This window comes from Nipponia nippon, unplaced genomic scaffold (genome assembly GCF_047370975.1).
Source record: "Nipponia nippon isolate SJK-2023a ecotype South Korea unplaced genomic scaffold, ASM4737097v1 scaffold_9, whole genome shotgun sequence".
In the NCBI taxonomy this organism is placed as follows: Eukaryota; Metazoa; Chordata; class Aves; order Pelecaniformes; family Threskiornithidae; genus Nipponia; species Nipponia nippon.
In genome coordinates, this window is record NW_028262413.1 from 47855737 (window position 1) to 47876057 (window position 20321).

The window sequence follows — 20321 nt, forward strand, 5'->3', positions numbered from 1 at the left end:
TAATAGCTTTTTTTCTTCTACCACTTGGACTCCATCACGCAGGGCTCTCACAAATTTTATAGACATAAACCATGGCAGGGACGCAGCTGGAGTTGCAGGGCCTCAGCTCCATCACCTGAAGCTGGATAAGCGGCGAGCGGGAGCAGAAGCTGCTGGCAGCGCAGACTCCATGCGACTGGGGCCGAGGCTGGAGCTCACCCCCTGCCCGATGCTCTTTTTGGGCTGCATTTGTGAGGAATTGGCCCTTCTGGCTCTGCTGCCAGCCAGGCCCTTCCCGCACCGCGCCGGCGCTCAGCAGCGATGGCTTAACCCCGGCGCTGATGGCTGGGAGCCGGGGAGGGCTCGCCGGGGAGGCACGGCCGAGCAGAGCCGCCATGCAGATCCAAGGTAGGGCAGCTCAGCCCCTTCCCAGCACATTTACTCAGCTGGGAGCAGCGTGGGAGGAGCAGATACATCTCTGTGCCAAAACCCGGGGAGGGTGAGAGCGCTCCGACTTCCCAGCACGCACTCCCGTTAAAGGCTGGGATGCTCTCGGGGGCGGCAAGGGTGGGATGTGGGTTCACCAGCGGCGTGGACCACCGTGGGGCTGGGATGCTGTGCCCCTGCTCTGATATGGGAGGGACTGGGTGCTGTCCCGTAAGCACCCAAAAAAGTCCAGTGTGGATCTGCGTTGTGCAATTGCAAGGGCTGGGCGGTGCGAAGCCGGGGCAGCTCCTCCGCCGCAGCCCTGCCTCTACAGCGTGAAGTTGCAAAGACTTATCTTTCCCTTTTTTTCGAACACCCCCTCCCCAGCTAGGTCTCGTTAATGCACGACACATCTTGCAGCTAATGTTGGTCAGGAATTTATTTGAAATACATCTACATTAGAAAAAACTAGATTTATTTTTCTTCTGATCACTCTAAAATATCAAAACTTATAAACTTTCCTTTGCTGCATGGAGGTTGTTCATGTGCAGGGTGTAAAATGCCCACGGCTCAGGGATATAGATCACGCCAGGGTACTTCTTCCTGAGAATCTTGTCATTCCACAGCCAAACCACCCAAACAGCAATGAGGACCAGTGTTATGATGAAGGAGTAGAAAAGAAAAAGCCCATTGCTGTCCAGGACGAGTCCTTTGCGTTTCTGGTGCATCACTAAAGCCATCATGGCAAAGAAAGTGAAAATGTAGAGGATGAAAATCTGACCTTCCGTCACCAGATACCTACAAAGCAAAAAAACCCATTAGTGCCCCCGGGAGAAAGCACTGCGCGGCGGCAGCCCCAGCACAGCCAGCTCTACCTGGGGCGAACGTCTCCCCCTTCTCCCTCCTCTACAGCCAAAGGAGGCTGTGCTGCTTTCTACGGCCAGCTTTTACGCTGCGATTTGTTTTCACGTTTCGTATCAGTAATTTAACAACTGAGCTATGGGCTTCATTAAGAGAACGGGTAAAGAAACACGCGCCCAGTATGGGATCTGAAAGGTGCTGGGCTCAGTTTGTGCATGGGATGCTTAACGGCAAAACAAAAGTCAGACTGGCTCCAAACCGTGGATGCTTTGCTCATTTAGTCCAAAAATCCACTGCTCGCCCTGTGCTGTACCTGGCAGCGGCCGGTCCGGAGCGGGCCTTAGGGGACGGGAATTACACTCCCTCGTTCTTAAATCGCTAGCACATGAACTGCAGAGATTCACGCTGATATATTTAAAGGAAGTGCAATGGGGTAACTGGGAACTAACCAAATCTTCCTGATGATTTTGACTATCAAAAATTAATTTACTGTATAAAAACAGTCTCAGCAGGGGGCAAAGCCACGGGCAAGAGAGAACATCATCTCTGAAGATGAATGAAAAGTTGTTTGGCTGCCATCAGGGAAACTGTTTGGGAAGATGAGGCTAATGAAAATGGGAAATAAATAAGACCTCTCTCAAAAGGCTATTTGGACCCGCAGGGCGAGCCGAGGAGGCCGCATCTGAGCATCACGCAGGCAGCCTGGGCTCTGTGTGAAATCCCAGGACAACTGGTGAGAGCATCCCACTGCCACCAGCAACCTGAGACCAGGCAGACGCGCTGCAGGCACCGGGTGACCCCCCCAAAATCGTCGAGGAACTGCGACAGCGCAGCAAACGGCAGCCTTTGAAGGGGGGCAGACAGCAAGTGCTGCAGAGGCTGGAAGCTGGAGCTCCAGCAGTAACAACATGACCGCCAGGGTGGCTGAAGAAACACCCCAAGCCGGGACAGGGGTGCTGATGAGTGACCCTGAAGTTGTCCCAACTTGCAAAGGCTCAAGTGGCTGCAAATTCCAACCAGATTTGATTTGATTTTCCAGACCTGCGGAGCAGAAGCTGCAAGGTCTGCCCTGGGGAACAGGGAGCCGCTGCCTGCACGCTGCCCGCTGCCTGCGGTGCTCCCCAGGGCTGCCTGCGGTGCTCCCGCTTCGTCCCTCGCCCACCCAGAGCGGACAGAAGCCGCTTACCAGTAATAAAGGCTGCTGGGCCCCATCAGAAGCAAGGCAGGCACTGGCATCCTGCTCTCCTCTTCAACAGGGGTGAAGCAGCCGGTGAAATATATAAAGAGTATCAGGAAAAAAGGGATGTACCTGCAAACAGAAACAACACACGGATCAGTGGTGAGACCCTGGGATGTGTTTAAATCCCCTCCAACCCAAACCATGCGCATAGGCAATTCCTATGCCGAGCCTGTGAATTAATTTGGTGAAAGAGCAGCAGCAGAGGCCACCCAGCCCACTCTGGCCACACGTGCTTGGGCGGGTGAAGCAGTGGGTAACTGGGAGGTGGGGTCCTGCGGTACCAGTCAGGGCATCACCTCTCTGCCAGTGTCACAGCCCTCGCGACGAGATTACCGCTGCGTCCAAGGAGGGACGAAGGGCTGGCGGTGCCTGGTGCAGGGCTAGTCTGTGTCCTGGCTGCACCGAGCGCTCCTGCAGATAATGAGACTTCTGGGGCTCTCGCAGGAAAAGCCCAAGTTTGCTGATTAAGTCAAAGGCTGGGCTCAAGTGCTCGGTCCAACAATTGCATTTGTTACGCTCCCAGGCTCTAAGAGGCTGTTTAAGAGCATTGTGTCCCGTTAAAAGCTGAACTGCAGGAAAGCAGGATGTGGACCAAGCTTTCAACAACCTAACAGAGCCCTTTTCTCTTTAAAAGAACAGAATTTGCTTGCTTCGCAGAACTCAAAGAACAGCAAATAAACTGGGAAGGCTTGACGGGGGAGAGATTTCCCTCTGTGCTCAGAGAGGTCTCAGGATTATCCGGCAGCGGATGAAGGGCCAGACCGTCCTCTCTGGGGTCTTCGGCACAGGCAGGGCAGGACGCAGGACAGTCTGCAGCAGCGGGTGCTGCTCGCACGGGCGGGAGGGTGCCGACGGGACCTGCCGCAGCCTGCAGGCGCTGCCGGCGTTATCTGCCGCTGGGTCAGCAAGCGCAGCCACGCCGGCTGAAGCACACTGTCCAGCTGGAATGAGCATTTCTAGGGTCGGCTTGGGGTGATGGCGCTGAGATCAGGCCCTAACTGAGCTCCCTAGACCACCATGGCCAAACAGTCTCTGTTACTGGGCAGCACCTGTCTGGCTACACGAGCAACCCTTCCCTCTCACCGGGGGGCACTAAATGGATGCACGGTAAAGGAGGGGAGAGAGCAAAGGGCCAGAGAGAGCAGGCAGAGCTGGGTTGCTTTGGGGTCAGCTTCCAGAGGAGCAAAAATGCGGGTGGTGACAGCCAAGGAGTCTGTGGAGCCCTCAGACCTGCGCCGTAACCTGTCTCTTCACCTGGGTATCCCGCGGGAGGTGGCCGAGGGGCGAGAACAGATGAGCTGTTCCTCTGGCCCCTGCGGCTGTCGAACAACTGCCACGTCCCAGAAATATTACTGAGACAGAGACAAAACTAGGGGGAACGGGTGATTTTCCAAGGGAGAGATCCACTGTAATCACACTGGTTATGAGAACATTATCCCCAGCCAGCTGTCATCAGCTGCATTTTATTTTTTTTACATATTAAGCTATGATCAGATCAGATCTGCCCTCCCTTGCGTTACGTTCTGAGGCCGCTAGATAGACTGTAAATTGCTTACCACATTGAATGACCTAAATATTCATCGTAGTAGTACAGCAGCTCAAAGGAATCAATCTGCAATGCAATGAAAAGAGATTTAAGAGGGCAGAGGGAACAGGACTCTATTAAATAAGAAGAAGCAATTAATATTTTTTTTTAAGTGCTTGTATAAAACCCTGCCTCTTTACCAGTGTCTCTGGCTTCAGGTTCTTGATGATGGGATTCTCTCTTACAGACAGATGGTGCTGGTAGCCACTGAAAATCAGGCGATGGTTTACGGAGTCTCCGACCAAGTGGATGCTGGCTCCCATGACAAACATGATGATGCTGACGTAGACCATCGATCTCGGTAAGGTCTTGGGGGATCTCTCGATGAGCTAAAACCACAGAGATGTGTTGAACAGCGAGGAGGTACCAGCAGAGACACGCGACAAGTTCTGCCCTCTCCAACTTTACGGTGCTTTGCAAAAATCCTCTAAGCCCAAGCAGGGGCTTGCAGAAAGCTGCAGGTTGTGCTGCCGTAGCGGGTGCGAGCTGCTGCCTGCGACGGCCGGCACCCCGCCGGGGGAAACGCGTCGTCCTCCCGGGGAAAGCGGTGCGACCGCACCAGAACGAACTTCCCTGATGGCAGCTGCTTTCCCTAAACGCATCTCAGACACGTTTCCCACCAGACTACATGGTTTTCAGGTTCGAGTACACACTTTATCCCTGTTTGCAACAACAAAACCACGTTTTTTTAAACACTTCTGCAAAGCAGCACCCTTAACCTGAGTCAATGCTTAGGCCGAACCAGCGATCCAGTACTTCTAATACAGTACTCAAAGCAATTTCTTCACCAGATGTGATCGAAACCGATTAATGAGAAACAAAAAGGCAGCTGTTTTCTCTGGCTGCTCTGCTGAGCGGCTCTGCAAGGCTGGCTGTGCCCTCCAGTGGCAGGAGAGCCGCCGGCAGCGCTCCGGCTGCCCACGCACTTCGCTCCCCTGCCTGAGACACTTGCTCCTTTATAATTCTCCCCTGGATGATTTTCAAAGGTCGCTTGTTGAACGGTTTGTTTTTTTTTTTTTTCCTTTCTTCCTAATGGAATCAGACTCGCCTCCCTCTGATTTGCTTCTAAAGAGGAAGCTGCATTTAAACCCATATCTAGAAATATCTAATTACCAGCAAAACCGGTTGAGGCAACCTTTTGAACACCGGCTTTAGTGATGAGCATTCCCTGTACCATCTCGTGGTCCGCTTAGGTCCGGGTGGAGGCAGGCAGGGGAGGCTGGCTGGGAGCCCGGGGTTACTCAGAGCCTGGGGTGACCTGGGGCCACCTTCGCCTCCCATCTCCCTGCTGCCAAATCAGCTTTGCAGCTCTTCATAAACAGTGAAAAGCTCCTTATTTGTATTTCATTTTGAGGCTTAACTTTCCCTTTCTCTGTAACTCCTGTATGAATGTCAGAGGGGTCAGAGAGGACGAGGAGAGCAAAAGGTCCTCGTCTGATGGAAAAGGATGGTGGGACACGTCCTTCGAGGGGACGCTGGGCAAAAGAAATGCACCCTGAATAACAAATGGATTTTTTTCTGTGGACCAACCCCTCATGCGGTGCTGCCGGGGAAGGCCAAGACTGCAAATTTTAACCTGATGAGTACCCAGCCTGCAGAAATCGGCTGTGTCAGACTGTGACGGGTCAGACCGAGCTTCAGAGCTCTCACAGCCCCCAAAGGACCGGATCCTGACTATTCCTTTTTGGCCACACTGGCATTTAAAATCTCCCAGACAGACTCAGGAGAGAGAGAATCATTTACATCTCAGGAAATAATTCAATTTCTAGCTAATGAAGGTTAAAATAGATTTATAATTGCTTTCTCTTATCTTCTGGCTGCGAAGTGTTTAATATAAGAAGATTTCTAATGACATGACAGTCTTTAACCTCATAAATGGTTTACACGATCCAGTGGCTGGCAGCTGAAGCAAGATAAATTCAAGCTGAAGATACAATCCTAATGTCAAAGAGCAAGTGAGCTCTGAACAATTTAGAAAATCTACTATAGTTCCAGCTGTCTCATAAGGTCTTTTAAGTCACGGATGGATGTTGTCTTAAAAATAGGCTTTGGCTCAGCCAGGGAGAGGGCTCTGACTCCTCCTGGATCCGGAGTTCCCGGGGGAAGCGATTTGCTTTGTATATGTGGGAAATTGAGCTGGATTAAGCTGGTCCCTGCCTTGCTCTTTAAAAGGCGGCATCACAAATTCTTTCTGGAGTGGCAAAGCTCTAACGTACGGTAGGGCCGCCTCACTTGCGGGAGTTTGTGCCTAACCAACATTTGTTCAACAAGTTCCTAACAAACTCTTAGCCTTTACAAAACTGTATTGTTTGCCCTGTTTTTACAACCGGTACTATTAAAAAAAAAAGTAGCACCTGCACCTCGAGGTTTACCTTTAGCAGAAGAAACGGCGTGATAACATTGTAAGCCATGTGGAAATAATCTCCAGCACTCGGTTTGTTTAGAGGAAACCACTCCAAAGGTAGGATTATCTGAGGAGGGGGAGGAAAAAAAGCCCATCAGTATCTCCTCACCGCCCAGCTCACGATTACAGCCCCGACACTGGCCAAAAGACAGGGAGAGAGAGAATCCTTGCTTTGGCCTGCCGCTGCTTGCTAATGGTCAGCTTGACTTCCCGTAGCTGTTAGGAACGAAGCTGGGCAGCACTTCTTGCAGTAAGCATCCCTAAAAGCGCCATCTGGAAGCGGGTGCTAAAGGCACAGCGCATTTACGTCTCAGCTGTACGCTCCCACAGTGCTGCCCAGAGCTGATGCCGTGAAGTTGTGCGGCCAAGCGAGCGAGCAAGGCGTTCGGGAGTCCCGCAGCAGTGGCTCTCCGTTAACCCTCTGCCATGTGCAGACACCAGCAATAAAAAATTACATTTGAGGGTAACGGCCACTTCTGCCCTGCCCTACCTGGAGAGCAGGAGTCCCAAGCTCTGGAGATACCAGCAAGGTATGGGGAAGAGCAGCAGGAACCTCTCCAGGTAACTTTTGTTATGGAAACATGAAGTTGTGGGATAGACGACACGGACCGAGTTTCCCAGGTACCTTCCCCGTGACTGGAGCAATGCGCTTGGTACCAGCTACTCACACCAGCACGTGGCAGCGGTCCTGCTCTCAAGGACAGCTCCTCAAGGGCGTCCCTTTGGTGTAGAAAACAGCCCGTGGGTCTACAGGGGACCACCACGGCTCTGCCCCCCCCCATCCTCCACCCTAAATAAGCTGAGCGCAAGCAAAGCAGCGGGCCTGCCTCTGCCACACTCACCATCGCGATGGGACGCCCGAAGTCCAGCACCCAGTTCTGCAGCGTGAAGTAGAACCACAGATCAAAATGAAACGGGGAGGTCTTGAAGGTGTCCTCGTTCTTGACCACTCCATGCCTACAGATGACAGAAGCGACAGTGTCAGCCTTAAGTCATATAACAGGTCTCTGAGAAGGCAGGGAGCAGACTCCAGGTCTGCATCCCCACCCAAAACCCACGCTTCCCTGGCTGCCGGCACGTCTCCGGGCTTTGGGATCTGTGGAGTAACAACAAAGTTGAGAGGCCAAAGAGAGCAGGAGGCAAAGCGTTGTTAATAAAAACTGGCACATCCCCGTAAGAAGGCTCTTCCTGGCCGAGAAGTGAGCCCAAAAGCAGGATGAAAAGCTTAAGTGCTGAATTAAGTGCAACTATTTTTAACTTTTGCATGACAAAGCAAAATTTGACTCCCATGGCACTTGTGCTGAACACTAAAAATGCATGGATGCCTGGTGGACTCAAGCACAGGGATGCTCTGGATACACTATCGCCTTCATCTTCCACTCTGAAGATTCTCCTCTTCTGCCTCGGCAAATCAAGGCCTGATCCAACCCCACTGAAGTCTTTCCATCAAATAAATAACCCCCCAGCACCACCGGACCTTCACCTCCCTATGGGAAAAGTGGATGAATCGCTTTCCTGTGGTGCTGAGACCAGAACGGCGTGAACAGGATCAGCCAAGAGGTTGTGCTACCTGAGCCCAAGGTCCAAACCCGATGGATGGAGGAAGAGGACGGCGGTACCCTGGACAAGTCGGGGTGCCCTGGGTGATCCGGGAGAGCTGCGGCTCCCTGGAAGGGGCTGTCGAAGCCTGGGCCAGCCGGGGTTCCCGGCCCAGCGGGGGTAACCCAGGTAAGCCAGGATGCCCCGGACAAGGCTGCGGTGCCGCGACCGAGCCGGGGAACCCGGCGCGACGCTGGGGGACCCCGACCCTCCGGGATGCCCTGGACAACCGCAGCATCCCGGACGGGGCGGGGGTACCGCGGACGGGGCCGGGGGGCACGGGAGGGGCTGGGGGGGGCTGCCTGGGGCTTGGGACCCCCAGGGAACGAAGCGGGGCTCCCGTCCCCGTCCCCCCCCCCCGCCGCCCCCGGCCCCGCCGCCCACCTGCCCGGGTAGAGCGGCCCGGCGGGCTGCGGGGAGCCCGGGGCCGCCGCCGGGAACGGCCGCCGCCGCGCCGCGCCCTGCATCCGCCCGCCCGGGCCCGGGCCCGGCTGCTCCCGGCCGCGATCGCCCCGGCCCCGCTCCGCCCGGGCCCCGCCTCGGCGCCGGGGGACGAGCGGCGGCTGCGCGGCCGGGGGGGGGACGGCGGGGCGGGGACAGCGCGGCCGAGCTCGGCCCAGCTCAGCTCAGCTCAGCCCAGCCAAGCCCAGCGTAGCGCAGCCCAGCTCAGCTCAGCCCAGCCCAGCGTAGCCCAGCTCAGCTCAGCCCAGCATAGCTCAGCTCAGCTCAGCTCAGCCCAGCTCAGCCCAGCGTAGCGTGGCCCAGCCCAGCCCAGCGTAGCCCAGCTCAGCTCAGCCCAGCCCAGCGTAGCCCAGCTCAGCTCAGCCCAGCGTAGCCCAGCCCAGCTCAGCTCAGCCCAGCGCAGCGCGGCCCAGCTCAGCTCAGCCCAGCCCAGCCTTCCCCTCTCCGTCCTCTCCCCAGCTTATTTTATTTGCCTTCCCCTCTCCAAAGCACAAGCCTTTTGCTGTTTTTAAAACAGCAGAAAAAGAGAAAGATGATATTCAACTCCTAAATTGCTCTTCCGATGGAAAGCTCTCGGCCCCGATGTACGGCCACACATCTCGATACGAGTCCTCACCTCGCCAAGAAAATGCGATTCAGAGGTGAGAAAAGGCTGGCAGAGAACGACATGGAAAATGCAGCCCGTCCCATGCAAGCACTGTATCCTTTTAAGCCCGAGGTTTAATGGAAATAAGGTGGCAGAGCACAGCGTGGCTCTGCCACAGATTTGGCTTATCGCCACGAGCAAATCACTACGTGTGGCAGGTCTCGTCTCCATTACCCTGGAACGAAATAACTTGTGTTCTGCACCCGCATGGTGTAAAGCAAACGGACATTATTACTCTGACGAGTCGGGAGACCCGGGGATGCCATGCTCTGTTCCCTCTCCCCCATTTTGCCTGGATAAATGGCATCAGGTCGGGACGACTCACGGGCAGTAAAAGTGGGAGGCAGGGAAGGATTTGCACCCCCTGGGACTTGTAGTTAAGGGTCTAAATTGGGAGATGCATCTGCATTTGAAACAAGCAGAGCTCCTCAGTGGAGATGCAGCTTAAGATGAACTGGTGAGGGGAAACGGGCATTTAACGTTTCTGACTCTGCTCCTGGGTGGTTTGAGGACTCTGAGGCTGAGCACGGTGGAGCTCAGGGGCTTACACACGCTCAGGCACCCTCAGGGTCGGCTCTGAGCTGCAGTAACTACACCGACACATTCCCGTCTCTGTTTCCGTGGCTGTGCACATCTCTCTTGTGGAGGTGGTAACTGGGGATAACCACCTGAAGCTGCGCCATAGCTTTCTGCTGAGGAAAGACCACAGTGAGCTGGACACACCGAAGTCGATGAGGCTCCAAGAAGCTGCAGAACAGAGACCTCGGTCTCTCTGCTCAGCGCTGCTGCCAGGAGGGACGGTGGCAGCATCGGTGCTTCCTCACGGACCTTCTCTGTGCCATTCATGCTAACCCACGAGGGAATGCGAGTGGTACCTGCAGCTTTTGTTGGAAAAAAAAATCCTTGAAAAGTGGAGGAGATCGTTGAGGTAATGGAGACAGGTTCCACTTAAACTTACCATGAACCCTGCTTGTCGCGCTGTACCTTACATGCGTACGTGGCTGTTAAAAGCTGATCCTCCTTGACTGAACACCGTAGAGCTGACCGTGGCCTGACTCACTTCCCTCTCGCCTCTCCAGGGCTCCTTTCGGCAACGCTGCCCGCGCAGCCGGGCCGCTGCTCCCATACATAATGCATGGCCTGGCCTGCACAAAACTTTCCACAAAGAGCAGCGGCTCCAGTTGCATGATTTTAAATTAACTATTAATACGGCTGATACCGTATCCCCTTGAAAACAATGGCACGCAACAGACAGCGGCGCAGGTTGTGTATCACGTTACTTACCGTGGCCTTTATTGGTCTCATGTAGCTGGTCACAGCATGGGGCACCTCCTGAAGGTCTCTGGGAGATGATCTGTGCAGAAGAAAGGAGAGGCGGCCAAGCAGGTGGGTTGCCTTTAGCTCTCGGTTAAGATGATACGCGTGCAGCGAGGCTGGTAATGGCGTCCCTGAAACCAAGGACGAAGCTCCTGCGTGTGCTGAGGGTGTTGGGGTGGAGTCATGGCCGAGGTGATGAAAGCTGCTGGTCCCTTCTTTAAAAAAAGCAACAAACTGAACCAAACAAAACCAAACCCAACACAAATCAACCCAACCTAACCCAACCCAATCCAACCAACCTGATCCAACTGAACCAGTCCCAACCCAGCCCAACTGAAGCCAACTCAACCTAACCTAACCTAACCCAATCCAAACAGCCCAGCCCAACTGAACCAGACCCAACCCAGCCCAGCTCAACTGAATCCAACCCAGTCCAACTCAACCCAATCCAATCCAACTGAACCAGATCCAACCCAACCCAGCCCAACTGGACCAAACCCAACCCAACTGAGCCCAACCCAGCTCAGCCCAACCCAACCCAGCTCAGCCCAACCCAACTCAACCCAGCCCAACCCAGATGAACCCAGCCTAACCCAACCGAATCCAACCAAGCCAGCCCAACCCAAGCCAGCCCAACCCAAGCCAGCCCAACCCAACCCAACCCAACCGAAGCAGCGCCGGGAGGGCCCGGCCCAGCGCCAGGCCACCCGAGGAGGGCAGGGCAGGCCAGGGGAGGCCGTGCAGCCTCCGGCCGGACCGCGGGACCCGCGGTCCCGGGGGCGGGCGGGCAGCAGCGGGGTGCCCGGAGGACCGGAGCCGCGCCGGGGCCCTGTGCCGCCCGCCCCCCGGAACGTCCGTGCGCTGCCGCCGGTTGCCGGGGGGGAAGAGGGAAAGGGCGCGGCGCTTCCGGTGGCGCTTCCGGAGTGGGCGGTGGGGGCGGAGCGGCGGCGGACGCCCGTGCCCGCCGCGCCCCGGCAGGGCCCTTCCGGCGACCGGTAGCGGCGGGGCCCTCTGCGGCTGGCGGAGCGGCGCCGGGCCCGCTCCCTGCGCTGCCGCGCTCCGGGGCCCCCCCCGCGTCGGGCGGGCCGCGGGTTCGCGTCCCCGCTGCGGCGCCGCGGCGGCGCCGGGGATGGGCCGCGGGCCCGGGGCGGGCGGCGGGGGCTCGCTGGGCGGGTGAGGCGTGCGGCGGCGGGGAGCTGGGGCTGCCCCGCCTCGCCGCCGGCCCGGAGGGGCTGGCCGGGCCCGGCGGGCGGCTGGCCCCGAGGGGGCCGCATGTGCCCCCCGCCGGGCACCGAGGCAGGACGGAGGAGGAGGCGGAGGGAGAGGCCGCCCCGGCGGCGGGGCAGGCCGGTAGGCCCGAGCGGGGCCGGCCCGGTCGCCGGGGCCGCAGTCGGGAGGAGGAGGAGGCGGCGATGGAGGGCCTGGCCGGGTACGTGTACAAGGCGGCGAGCGAGGGGCGAGTGCTGACCCTGGCCGCGCTGCTCCTCAACCGCTCCGAGAGTGACATCAAATACCTGCTGGGCTACGTCAGCCAGCACGGTGGGCAGCGCTCCACCCCGCTCATCATCGCCGCCCGCAACGGCCACACCAAGGTGGTCCGCCTGCTCCTCGAGCACTACCGCGTCCAGACCCAGCAGACCGGCACGGTCCGCTTCGACGGGTAGGTAGAGCGCGATGCCATCCGGCGCCGCCACCGACAGAAACCGGCCTCGGTACCGGCACGGCGCAGGGGCGTGGAGCCCCGGCTGGCGTTGGGAAAGGTGCTTTATTACCCGTAAAAACGGCTTTGCTGTTCGAGATCCCCCCACCTGATGATTTGTGAGCCACAGATGCCTTTGCCCTTCTGAGGTCTCCCTGTAGGCAGAAGAATATTCGCTGCAGCCTGGAGAGCTCCTCATCGAGGCTCCCCTCGGTGAGCACGTCACCTCGTGTTCTCTCCCACTGTGCCGAAACGGGAGATTTCTGTGAGATTGCTCGCTGCCGCCGGTGACGGGAGGCGTCAGGTCAGGGTAGGGTGGTATTTGCACGCCAGGAGCCAGGCCTTGGTTTACTCAAATTGAGGGTTTTTCAGCATCCAGCCCAGGCGTCCCAAGGAGCGTCCCTCCCTCGCCGCAGGGAGCCAGTGTACGGGATCGCCGGGAGAGAGGTGTGACATTTTAGGATGGGAATAGGGTGCCAGGCCCTCAGCTGGGACCCGGCGGGGGCAGTGGTGCTGATGCCACCGTTTAGGGAGAAGCCAGGCAGCGATGTCCAGGTCCCCGGGCGCTGTTCTGCCACAGCAGAAGGAAGGAGGAACATCGTTTTTAAAATCTCCCACAGTGCTCATCAAGTTCTTTGCCTGTCTGTCAGTTTTCAACATCAAGCTGACTAATCGTGAAGGTAGATCGGTCTTTTGTACGGCTTCAGGTTTTGCAGGTAGTTTGCGCAGGGAGGAGGGCTGACATCAGATACTGAGCGAGAGGGATCGTAATGGGTCCCCGCTGATATCGCTCGTCTGGCTCCTGCTTGGTGAGCCGGAGCTCTGCCTGCGCAGCTCCACCTGGCCCGGGAAAGACCGGCTTGGTTCTTACATGCTGAATGAAGGGGGAGGAACCCACTTCTCTGTGCAGTTTGGGTTATTTTCTTTCTTCCTCTTCTCTTCCAGCCCTTTTTTTCCACAAGGAAAAACTGATTGAGAATACCTAGGGTGAGATCTGCCCCAAATTCAGTTAAAGGGAGGGCTTCTGTTGACAGAAAGCGATAGGAAGGGCTGCCAGCCCCCCTCTGCTGCCAAATTTTCTCCTTTCTCAAGCTGTGCCTTGATGGGCTGGTGATCTGCTTGCCAGAGCCTCTGCCTGGTGCAGATTAAAGGAGGTGTTGTCTGAGACACAATGGGCACAGTGGGAGCCGCAGCCTGGCGAGAAGAGAGGAGGCGGCATGTGATCCCGCATTACTGTCGTTCTTCTCCAGATAAGGTGGCACAGCAGCTCTGCTTGTTTGGGCTTCGGGCTTTTGACTTGTAAATATAGGCCTGTACCGCACCAATAAATCACCTCATGTTCATTAACAAATCCTAGGTCCTGACTTCCCTCCTGTTTCAATATAAAAGTATTTCAATGTGCTCGTTCACAAAATAAGGAGCTTCTTACTGTGAATAAAGGTGTAGACGTCTCTGCATGCCGCAGCTCTTAAATGGCCTCTGAAATGTTGTCTAGAGGTGTTGGATTACACAACTATTCCTGCTGAGCTACGTGAGAGCTTCATAAAATGATGAAAATAGTTGTTAAAATTAAGTCGGTGTCTTACGATACTTTAACTTTGGGAAACGTGACTGTTTGGACATACGGAATGAGATATTTGTCCCTCCTCTGTGATTTGGGACACTCCTCGAGTGTGTATTAACTGCGGTGTGAACGCCGCCTGTTTCTACGTTCAAGTGCTGCTTCAGAAGCCAGGGGAATGGAAAGGACATCAGCCTTTATCTTTGTTGTTACACAGCGTGCTGGATTTGGGAATGAAAACAGCTTAAGAAACTGTGATGCTTTGCTAAAGTTAACTGTTCCCTCATTTACAAGTGCCAGCAAGCTGAATGACATCATGGTCTACAAGGCCATGACGTAAAACAGATCTGTGAAACAGTCCGGCTCAGAAGAACTTCTGCTTTTTAAATTTTATTTTATTCCCGGGGTTCCATTTGTGTAGCCAGACTGCTGGTCTGGTTTACGGTGCGGTCTCTCGAACAGGAGGTATCGGCGCAGCGGCAGCGGTGGCAATTTTGCAGCTCAGGGAGAGAGAACGAGTGAAGCGACACGAAATTCTTCCGCCAGCTGCGCTGCCAGGGCCGGTGTATTGCGTAGCTATACTGTTATTCGAGTCTGAGTTTGGGTTTTTTTGTGTCAATACGTCAATTTTAACTTTTCTCTTGTTCTTTAATGTGTCAGTCTCTGGCACAAGGCATCAGAGAAGCAGTAATTCTTGTAACTATTCTTCCTGAGACCCCCGTAGGCTGAGGGCTGGAGCTTGCAGGTAGGATCTTCAAAGCAGCCCGGGGAGTAGTAGTGCAAAATGTGGCTAAATCCCCTGGCTGCTTTGAAGTTTCCGCTTCCAGCACTTCTTCCTCCAGGAGGTCTGTGTGCTTGATGAGTCTCATTCTTTTACCTTGGTTACCCCGGTAAGTTCCTTCAAGCACAAAACCAGGATGGCTATAAAATATCTTTTAGTGGCTGAGTATGTTCGTGCCTGTTGCCTACTGCTCGTCTGTCTGTAAGAGATGCTTTTGAAAGAGCGTGGGTTTAACTGCTTGTTTCTGTCTTTACGTTTTTAGTTTTGTCATTGATGGAGCCACAGCTCTCTGGTGTGCAGCAGGAGCCGGCCACTTTGAAGTAGTCAAATTGCTGGTGAGTCACGGCGCCAACGTGAATCACACTACAGTGACCAACTCGACTCCCCTGAGGGCTGCCTGTTTCGATGGCAGACTGGACATTGTGAAATACCTGGTGGAAAACAACGCCAACATCAGCATCGCCAACAAGTACGACAACACTTGCCTTATGATTGCGGCTTACAAAGGCCACACGGACGTGGTGAGGTACCTCCTCGAGCAGCATGCCGATCCCAACGCCAAAGCCCACTGCGGTGCCACGGCGTTGCACTTCGCAGCCGAAGCCGGCCACTTGGAAATAGTGAGGGAGCTGGTCAAGTGGAAGGCGGCGATGATGGTGAACGGCCATGGGATGACTCCGCTGAAAGTCGCTGCCGAGAGCTGCAAGGCCGACGTTGTAGAGCTGCTGCTCGCGCACGCCGACTGTGATAGGAGAAGCCGGATTGAAGCTCTGGAACTTCTGGGTGCCTCGTTCGCAAATGACAGAGAAAACTACGATATACTGAAGACTTACCACTATTTATATTTAGCGATGCTGGAGAGGTACCGAGACAGCGAGAATATAATTGAAAAAGAAGTTCTTCCACAAATTGAAGCTTATGGAAACAGGACTGAATGCAGGACTCCTCAGGAATTAGAGTCTATTAGGCAGGACAGAGATGCCCTTCACATGGAAGGCCTCATTGTGCGAGAAAGAATTCTGGGCTCGGACAACATCGATGTTTCTCACCCCATTATTTACCGGGGGGCTGTTTATGCAGATAACATGGAGTTTGAACAGTGTATCAAGCTATGGCTCCACGCGTTGCATCTAAGGCAAAAAGGCAACAGGAACACTCATAAGGACCTCCTGAGGTTCGCTCAAGTCTTTTCTCAGATGATCCACTTAAACGAGCCTGTTAAAGCCAAGGACATTGAGAGCGTTCTGAGGTGCAGCGTCTTGGAAATAGAGCAAGGCATGTCCCGGATCAAAACCACCCAAGACTCTGACATCCACACGGCCATGGACAACTACGAATGCAACATTTTTACCTTTCTCTACTTAGTCTGCATCTCTACCAAGACCCAGTGCAGCGAGGAGGATCAGTCACGAATCAACAAACAGATTTACAACCTGATTCACCTCGATCCCAGAACTCGGGATGGCTCCAGTTTGCTGCATCACGCTGTCAATTCCAGTACACCGGTTGACGACTTCCACACGAATGATGTCTGCAGCTTTCCTAACGCGCTTGTCACGAAACTCTTGCTAGATTGTGGTGCTGATGTGAACGCTGTGGACAACGAAGGAAACAGTCCGCTCCACATCATTGTCCAGTACCACAGGCCCATCAGTGACTTCTTGACATTGCATTCCATCATCATTAGCCTGGTGGAGGCTGGTGCTCATACAGACATGACGAATAAGCAGAAGAAAACCCCTCTTGATAAAAGTACGACAGGGGTGTCTGAAATACTCCTTAAAACTCAAATGAAGCTGAGTCTCAAGTGCCTGGCTGCCCGAGCAGTACGGATCTATAACATCAGCTACCAAAACCAGATCCCCAGAACTCTGGAAGAATTTGTGAAGTTTCACTAGGCTACATAAAATCTTTCGTGGTGGTGCTATCCCGGGACGACATCAACTGCAGACAGCAGAATACATATGTATACATGGAGTTGTTTTTCTCTATCCTTTTTTTTTGGGGGTTCCTCTGGATTCCGTCTGCAGCCTCAGTTCTCATGCAGATCTTGGCGGGGGGAAAAAAAGCCACAGCGTTTTCCTGTAGTCAAATCCGATGTTTGAGATTTTGGTCATTTCTTTTGATTAAATGAATTGCTTCGTTATCTCTTTGTTTTTTATAAACAAAGTGGAAAGAATCCCAGTGTAGCTTGTGCAGGATGTTTTGTTGCCAATACACATCTCCACTTAGGATTTGCAGCCGAATGCTTTAGGTAGTTATTTACAAAGGCACCTCTGAAAGCCTGTGTCACTGTGCTACCGAGGCAGCAGCTTTGCAAATTTTACAACTTCTTGGAGTGAGGTGGGAAAGAACAATTGGAAATGATGTGGTAGTTGGTTAAAAGCGAAGTCTCGACATACAGAGCAGTCCATTGCTCTCATACCTCACCATCTTTTTATGCCTTTCAGTTAATGCTGAAGATGTTGGTAACATTTTAAATTTTTAATTTGTTTTAAATTAAATTTTGAACAGCGGTTATCAACAGCTACAGACGTATGGAATGCTCTTTTAGGAAATACAGGTTTAAATTCAGCTACGGTATGTTCATCTAATAATAGTTGAAGTATCAAGCTCTTCATTTACACTACTACAGTAAGTACTGAATAACTTTTGAAAAAGGAGCTTGCACATTGACCGAAATGAACCGGAGTCATGGTTTCTTTTTATGTAGCAAAGTTGCTCATATATAAAGATCATGCATGGATACCTAGAAAATTTATAGGGTATTTGTGTTTGTGTGTGTCCCAACATTTCAAAATGCTTTTAACTTGTTTTTTGTTGTTTCAATGATCAACACGCACCTTGTTGACTCAAAGTATGTAAAAGTGCACTCTTGGATTCCAAATGCTGTATCTTCCTAATGGAGTAGTCTGTCGCCAAAGAGAGTCTTCCTTTGGAGCGGGATACTGCTTGAAACTGGCTTTTCCAATAAGCGTGGAGTCTGTGCCTCCCTGAATTGGACTTGAGGATTTTTCATGATTTTTACTCCTTTCATTATGAAAATCTCTATTAAAACTGATTTTTAAAAAATTGTCCTATCATAAGATCTTTTATGATAAGCAACTGATTGTATAATAACGCTGTTGCTTGAGAAAGTACTTCTCCTTGGTAGAAGTTGCAGATACTCCCGGCAGTAAAATGTCACTTGTTTTGACAGGCTACTGAAAACTCTGTTTATTTTAAATGCAACTTTTTAATTCTCAGATGATGAAAGAATGTTCTGTAGGTTTTTTTTAAACAATCTGGGTAGAACTTCAAGGCGAGATTTGGGCACACGTTTCTATTTGTATTACAAATAAATAAACATTGAATGTGGAATTAGCTTGTAACTCTTAATTTTTGTCTAGTGCCAAGCAGAACAGCACTGCTTAGGTTGTATGGTACCGTGCCGCTGGCCGTTGTGTCTCCTGAAAGGGAAGAGCTTTAGAAATACCGTGTCTTCTAAGCTGCAAACTTTACTCTGCTAGAAGCTAGCTCCTAAAATGAAAAATGGGTCCGTCATATCTCAGGTAGGTTGGACTACTGCATTTAAAAACCACGGCTCTTGCAGTCGCACGTCAGGCAAAATGGCAAAGCCAAATTCGGCCACCTGGGGCCTTAATGCAAGACACACGGCTGTTGTCAGAGGGTTGGGAAGGTGTTGCTGTTCCTGTGAAGTATTACCCTAAATGTCGTCCTCCCGCGTGCTGAGGTGTACTCATCTGCAGTCATTGGGAAAGCTGCAGTTTTGTATTTTGCCACGAATTTACAGTGGCGATTTTTAACCTGGCTGTTGGAAATCAAAAAAGCAAGCAAAAAAACCCGTTTAAGTCACTGTGGCTCATCTTGAGAACTGGGGAATGCTTTTAGTCTCCCATTGTGGGATTGTGTCCGTTACAGCTAAAGCTTTGAACCAGAAGCTCAAACAACTTGAGAACACGCACCAGATGATTATCATTTAGCTGCTAAAGTTGCTGGTAGCTGGCTCAGTTAAAGTTAATGAATATGTGAATCGGTGCGTATGCGTTACAGAAAAAAGTCTTCTGTTACACTGTGCCATGTGCTTCGAACAGAGCTCTGCTGCCTTGCTGTTCCCTTTTACGCTCTATAGTTCCTGACGTGCGTGTAGTTACAACTGGGAGTCGGTGGCCCTTGGGTCTCTTTGGCTTGGGAGAGCGGGGGCGAAGAGGGGCGAGGGCTGAAGCCTTTCAGCAGCCAGTACGGCTTGCTGTGAGCAAAGCATTCTGGACTGGACACCAGTACAGGTTGCTGTATCGTTGATTAAGACAGTATTTCCTTGCACTGTGTTTGTTTTTTTTTCCTCAGGACCTATTTCTGACATGGAGTAATGTAAGTGTTGTGTTCATGTGAAATAGCTGTGTACAACCCTTCTTGGAACAAACGTGCGTGCTTGAAATATCTGTAGGTAATAATAAGGTGAAAGAGGCCGCTCTTCCCACAATTCTGCTTTTTTAATAAGAAAGAAATGTTACAACAAACAATCTTGTGGAAAAGCTGCTTCTTCCTGTAGCTTTGCTCTGATCCTTTCCCACTTTTGGCTCCGTTGCAGGATATTTGCTGAGGTTCTGCTTTGTTCATGCCGTTCCTGGGATGATTTCAATATGTGAAGACCTGAAGAGAGAGGATGCTGTTACCCAGAAGCAGCAATAAAACTTCTTGCCAGTAGATTGCAAAGCACTTTATTATAAAGAGGGGGAAGGTCTGTGCCATGGAGGAGCAGCTGATGCTAAAGCCGCCCCTGTCTCGGGTGCGGGCCCTGGGCTTTGTCCCGGTTCCTGGTGAAGACGTGTTCCTGCTTGTCCGCAGCCCGGGAAGGTGGCATCGGCTCTTCTGCCGCCTTCGCTACGGCAGTAAAAGCTCTTGGCCAAAGGATAGGGAAAAAAAAAAAAACAGTGGGTGCCTGTTTCTGCACACCTGTGGGTGCAGCAAAGTCCGTCACGGCTGTCGGCGTCCCGGCACCTTCCCTCTCCTTAGTCTGGGAATTTCTTTTTCAAGCATTAAAAGCTGAAAGAGTGCGCTCGCTCTCTTTGTGGGAGTTATTTAGAGCTCTTGAAAAAACCTGTGCAAACCCCACAGGTGCTCCTTTCACTGGGGAAAAGGAGCTGCGTGACGTCCCCCCGCCAGGGACGAGGTGCCTGTGCCCGTAGGTGGTGATCTGTTATTTATAGAGCTGGCTCAGTGCAGGGAGCTGCTGTTGGGGAGCAGACCGGCTTTTAAAAATAGACCTTGCCGAGGCCAGCCCACGTTCAGCCGATGCTGAGCAAACCCTCGGCCCTGCTTGCCGGCGTCTCAGTCCCTCTATCCGGAGGGATGCGCTCGGAGAGGCGAGTTCCCGAGCAGAAGGGCAGCGCCGCTGCACACGGAGGGAGCTGCAGCTGGCATTTCACATGCTCGTCTTTGGGTCGGCTATGCTTACACCATGGTCCTTAGGTGGTGATGAGAGCCCTAGCTGGTTCTGGCATCATGCAGCTGGATGAAAAATCCATTTTTCCACGTTTATTCCATAGATTTCTACATCTCCGTGGAGGCAGCCACTGCTCAGCTCTACCCCAGAGCCTCAGCATCAGCAAGCAGGGGAAAGCACTTGGCTTGGTAAAGAAAGCTCTTTTCTGAAAACAACTCGCTTTTCTTTTTTTTTTTCAAATGACAGGACTCCAGTTTTGTGTTTGGCAGGGACTGGACGCCGGCCCCATCGCTGCTGCTGCGCGGTGCCAGCCTG

At 53.1% G+C, this 20321-nt stretch overlaps 3 protein-coding genes across 5 annotated transcripts in view; 1 reads left to right on the forward strand and 2 right to left on the reverse strand.

The window, feature by feature from the left end:
* Window positions 1-826: 826 nt before the first annotated feature.
* Window positions 827-11388, reverse strand: CLN6 (CLN6 transmembrane ER protein). 3 transcript variants are annotated; one of them, XM_087745445.1, is made up of 10 exons: window positions 11187-11388; window positions 10487-10734; window positions 10161-10357; window positions 9173-10083; window positions 7338-7452; window positions 6464-6562; window positions 4232-4420; window positions 4063-4118; window positions 2453-2575; window positions 827-1203 (listed from the first exon to the last, which is right to left on the reverse strand). In XM_087745445.1, exons 4-10 carry the CDS (start codon window positions 9244-9246, stop codon window positions 915-917), a joined length of 945 nt encoding a protein of 314 aa, XP_087601571.1. In that variant the 5' UTR covers window positions 9247-10083; window positions 10161-10357; window positions 10487-10734; window positions 11187-11388; the 3' UTR covers window positions 827-914. The 3 variants fall into 3 exon arrangements, with proteins under 3 accessions (XP_087601571.1, XP_087601572.1, XP_087601570.1); XM_087745446.1 differs by lacking the exon at window positions 11187-11388 and having other exon boundaries at window positions 10487-10954; XM_087745444.1 differs by lacking the exons at window positions 9173-10083; window positions 10161-10357; window positions 10487-10734; window positions 11187-11388 and adding an exon at window positions 8479-8827.
* A 64-nt stretch (window positions 11389-11452) lies between these two features.
* On the forward strand, window positions 11453-17920 carry FEM1B (fem-1 homolog B). Its single transcript, XM_009470014.2, has 2 exons — window positions 11453-12179; window positions 14823-17920. The coding sequence occupies exons 1-2, from the start codon at window positions 11932-11934 to the stop codon at window positions 16456-16458; spliced, it is 1884 nt and encodes a 627-aa protein (XP_009468289.1). The 5' UTR covers window positions 11453-11931; the 3' UTR covers window positions 16459-17920.
* Window positions 17921-18028: 108 nt separating this feature from the next.
* ITGA11 (integrin subunit alpha 11) overlaps window positions 18029-20321 on the reverse strand; it is a 54284-nt gene continuing 51991 nt past the window's right edge. Inside the window, exon 30 of the mRNA XM_087743251.1 lies at window positions 18029-19213. Within this exon, the coding sequence (XP_087599377.1) occupies window positions 19199-19213 (15 nt within the window). The 3' untranslated portion in view covers window positions 18029-19198. The remainder of the gene's footprint in view (window positions 19214-20321) is intronic.